This window comes from Octopus bimaculoides, chromosome 15 (genome assembly GCF_001194135.2).
Source record: "Octopus bimaculoides isolate UCB-OBI-ISO-001 chromosome 15, ASM119413v2, whole genome shotgun sequence".
Classification (NCBI taxonomy): Eukaryota; Metazoa; Mollusca; class Cephalopoda; order Octopoda; family Octopodidae; genus Octopus; species Octopus bimaculoides.
Genome location: NC_068995.1, coordinates 39,203,740 through 39,208,239, shown reverse-complemented (window position 1 = coordinate 39,208,239; position 4,500 = coordinate 39,203,740). Strand labels below are relative to the sequence as shown.

The 4,500-nt window shown below is 38.2% G+C and overlaps 1 protein-coding gene across 1 annotated transcript in view; it reads left to right on the top strand.

Moving 5' to 3' along the window:
* Positions 1 to 4,500, top strand: part of LOC106873511 (epithelial cell-transforming sequence 2 oncogene-like) — a 113,793-nt gene that overhangs the window by 78,086 nt on the left and 31,207 nt on the right. The window contains exon 21 of the mRNA XM_014920897.2: positions 1,337 to 1,561. Within this exon, the coding sequence (XP_014776383.1) occupies positions 1,337 to 1,561 (225 nt within the window). The remainder of the gene's footprint in view (positions 1 to 1,336; positions 1,562 to 4,500) is intronic.

Below are 4,500 nucleotides of genomic sequence, written 5' to 3'. Positions count from 1 at the left end.
TCTTTCCATTCTGAAATGCTTGGCGGAATTTCGTCTGTCTTTACGTTTCGAAGCGGCCGCGCGTGCTCGGGCGGGACGCCAACGACGACGACGACGAGGAGGAGTTGAAAAGCAGCAGGCCCGCCTTTCACTGCACTTGGCGTCCTCATCTCTATCTCCCGTCCGCTGCCGCGGCCCACCGCTGCACGAAATCGGCCCCTCTTGCTTCGACCTGCAGCAGCCCGGTGTGCGGTAGTCGGATCGTAAACCGTTTTGCTCGGCAAACTCTTTCTTTCATCCTTTCGGAGTCGATAAATTAAGTACCACTTGCGTACTGGGGTCGATCTAATCGACTGGCCCCCTCCCCGCGAAATTTCGGGCCTTGTGCCTAGAGGAGTAAAAAAGATTGTTTTCAAAACAATCTAAATAATTTCTTGATAATGTTCGTGTTACCCTGTAGCTCACCCTCTCCATCAAGTCAACGTTGCCTGAACAAGAGCTCGATATACCATGCTTCAGATGTCGAAGTGATTGCTGAGCAACGTGCGATGAAGTGTTTTTCGCATGAACACCACGCACAACCCGGTTTAGGAATTGAAATCATGATCACTAAAGTGACACCCTAACAACACACACGCACATGCACACAGCCTCACACGCACATGAACACACGCAGGTACATGCACACGCACACATACATATCTATCTATATATATGTGTGTGTTATTTCTTTACTACCCACAAGGGGCTACACACAGAGGGGACAAACAAGGACAGACACACGGATGAAGTCGATTATACCGACCCCGGTGCGTAACTGGTACTTATTTTATCGACCCCGAAAGGATGAAAGGCAAAGTCGACCTCGGCGGAATTTGAACTCAGAACGTAGCGGCAGACGAAATACCGCTAAGCATTTCGCCCGGCGTGCTAACGTTTCTGCCAGCTCGCCTATATATATATATATGTGTGTGTGTGTGTGTGTGTGTGTGTGTGTGTGTGTGTGTGTGTGTGTGTGTGTGTGTGTGTGTGTGTATGTACATATACATACATACACGTATGTGTGTGACGAGTTTTCCAATTGTTTTGCGTCTTTAACGTTTGCTTCATGTTTAATGATGACTGGAAATTATGCCAGAAGACAATTATCAGAATGTGTAGTTAATTAGCTCCACGTGCTTTGAAATATGCCTCTATAACCATACAACTATGTATGAAGGCGAATAATTTCCTTACCGTTGTAGTTGTTGTTGTTATTGTTGCTGTTGTTGTGATGTTGGTGGTGGTTGGCATTACATGTCTTGTTGCTGCAGTTCTTAATGCAGTTTTTCATACTTTTTTGTCTGCCTTGCAACAGGAAACTCTGTGATGATTTGAAGAAACGATATTCAGAATGGGAAGGAATGTCTACCTGCTTCGGTGATATTTTCGTCATATTCTGTCAAAATTTAGGAACCTACGTAAATTTGGTGAACAACCATGAAGCGATCCTGCGATGTATTGAGCGTTGTAGAGAGCATATGCCGATCTTTCGTGCATTTCTATTACGAAACGAACGTAAACCAGAAGCCAAGATGTTGACGTGAGTTTGTTTTATGTATGTATGTATGTATGTTTGTAGTATTATCTATCTATCTATCTATCTATCTATCTATCTATCTATATATATATATATATATATATATATATATATATATATATATATATATCTGTCTATCTATCTATCTATCTATTTATCTATCTATCTATCTATCTATCTATCTATCTATCTATCTATCTATCTATCTATTTACAGTTTACCTATTTCACGTGCGTTCCATTGTATTGTATTGTAACATCGCCTAGGGTATATTGCAATATATACTTCTTAGGTAAACAGTTTTCATTAGATCTTTATTTTACAGTGCAGTTCATATTTATAGCTTAACACGATTCTCGTTATGTTTCTATCTAAGAATAGTGGGATGCTAGAATAGTTAGTGTACATCAAAATGCCTAGCAGCATTTCTTGAATTCAAATCACACGATCAACTTTATCTTTCATTCTTCCAGGCTCAATGAGATAGAAACCATCAAGTACTGGGGTCGATTATATCGACTAATACTTCTCAACAAATTTCTGGCCTTGTGCCTATGTTATAAAATTATCTACTATCTCATTTGTTTACAATCTTTTTTTTACATTATACTACGGTAAGAATAATGTAAAAAAATGTATGTTACGGTGGCACGTTGGATTGAGATTAAATAAACTATTTAAACATTCAACATTTGGAAAATATATATAAAGTATTGTTTGCCTTGATTTATTAATCATGTTTGTGTGTAACAATATCATGAGTAACAAGTTTTGTAAGAAAATCAAGCATTAATATAATTTTATATTAATTTGAAAGGAAATACATTAATTATATTTATTATAGTGTATAGCTTCGATTTCTTTCCTTGATTTATCAGTCGTAGAAATAATAAAATTGCTGTGTGTATAAAATGTCATAAATAAATTATAAAAGTATTCGGCTCACCGTTTGGAAAAATTGATTTAGGTTTTCATTTATCTTTTCATTTGATCAAGATTAATTTAATCTCGCATGTAACCTACACATAACTAAATGTTTTGCTTGAGAAAAAAAAGGCACCTATTCACCTATTGGAAATTTTTCAATATCATTAGCTCAAATTACGTAATACGTAGTCTGATCAATAAGTATCCGGACTGTTGCCATAGTAACGAAGCTATAGCACGCAGAGTGAAACCGCTTGGAACAGATTGACCTTGAACTCTGCTGTACATGTACACTATGTTTTAACGTTCTAGCCCTCTTCCACTATTTATAGCAATGCTTGGAAATAACGTGTGTAACGTGTGATCGTTGCATTGAATATGGCGGAGAAAGATAAACAGAGAATAAGTTTGATGATACCTGCTCAGAGTCTTACGCAAAGTTTTGAAACAGTTTTTATTGTTCTCGTCACAATCAAGGAAATTTTGTGCAACTGAAATCCGAGTGTTCTTTTGGTCAGCTGAAAGCAGTTTTGGCACAAATTTGACAGACATGCGTATCATACCCAAATCTTCAGTGATAATGGACTGAACTAATCCGTAACGAATCTGCACATCCTCTGGTAACTCACGGATGGTGAGTCGACGATTTTCCTCCCACAGCTGCACGAACATATGCGATGTTTTTCTCAGTTCTGCTGGCTGCGGCTCTCCCAGAGCGTTCGTTACTATCGACATTTTTTCGGTCGTCTTGTAAAAACCCGAACCACTCGTACACTTGTGTGTGACTCATACACTCCTCTCCATACACATTCTGCAACTTTGTGTAGGCCTCTCAGCAGGTGTCACCACAACCTTTTTTCTGTTATGGTCAATGCGACGGTCATAAGTTACACACGTTATTTCCAAGCACTGCTGTAAGCAGGAGAAGTGAGCTAGAACATTAACACTTAGTGTGCATGCACAGCAGAGGTCAAAAGTCAATCTGTGCCCCGTGGTTTCACTTTGTATGCTTTAGGTTCGTTACTCTGGCAACAGCCCGAATACTTATTGATCAGGCCTCGTAAGTAAAATATTTTCACGCACACAAGAAATCTTAGAAATCCGGCATATATGTATGAAACTTGTTTCGCTGGCGACGTCAAATAAAACCAAAACTTGTCCGAAGTTGCACTATAGCTACTAGAGTTCAGTTCGATTCCCATTTAATTTTCAATCACTTTGAATTTCTTAATTCTCTCCTTTGTCCCCGATTGAGAAGAATTGTCAGTAACGCTAATGATTTTCTGCAAATTACGGGATGACTTTCGGTTGATTAAAACTGTTATGGGTGTGTGTGTGTGTGCGTGTGTGTATGTGTGTGTGTGTGTGTGTGTGAGTGCGTGTGCGTATGAATCTAAGGTCACTGTGCTCAATCATGCATTGAAAGAAGGAATCTGAACTATAAATGGTTAATAACTTCTTTCTACCAATCTCATTGTCTATCGTTATCTACATCCATACTCTCTCTCTCTCTCCCTCTCTCACGCACACACACGCACACACTCACAGATACACACATTTTTTGGAGTGTTTTATTTTCTGTTAATGTATCAAAAGGAACTAAAATTAATTGCCAATGGGAATTGTGTCTGCTTTGGGAATGAGTAGTAAAGTGTGTTTTAATTGAATGAATTGATGTAACTAATGTAGTTAAAACTGATTATTATCAAAAAAGAGGATCTATTACATTTTTTACGATATTGTTTGTTTATTGCAAGAGAGCCTCTGCATGTAACATTGCTGAGAGGCCTCCCTATACTGAGTGTTGCATACCCTTCATAGCAGGAGGGTCCTATGTCTTTGGAAGCCCGGGGTAATTGCCCTCTTCAACCCACTATAAATCCAGCCCTGTATGTGTGTATATATATATATTTATATATATTTTATACTGTGAAACTTAATTTAATTTTAATTTTTAATAAATTGATTTTAATTGAATTATTAGCTGTAATTTGGGATTTTATCCCTAATATTAT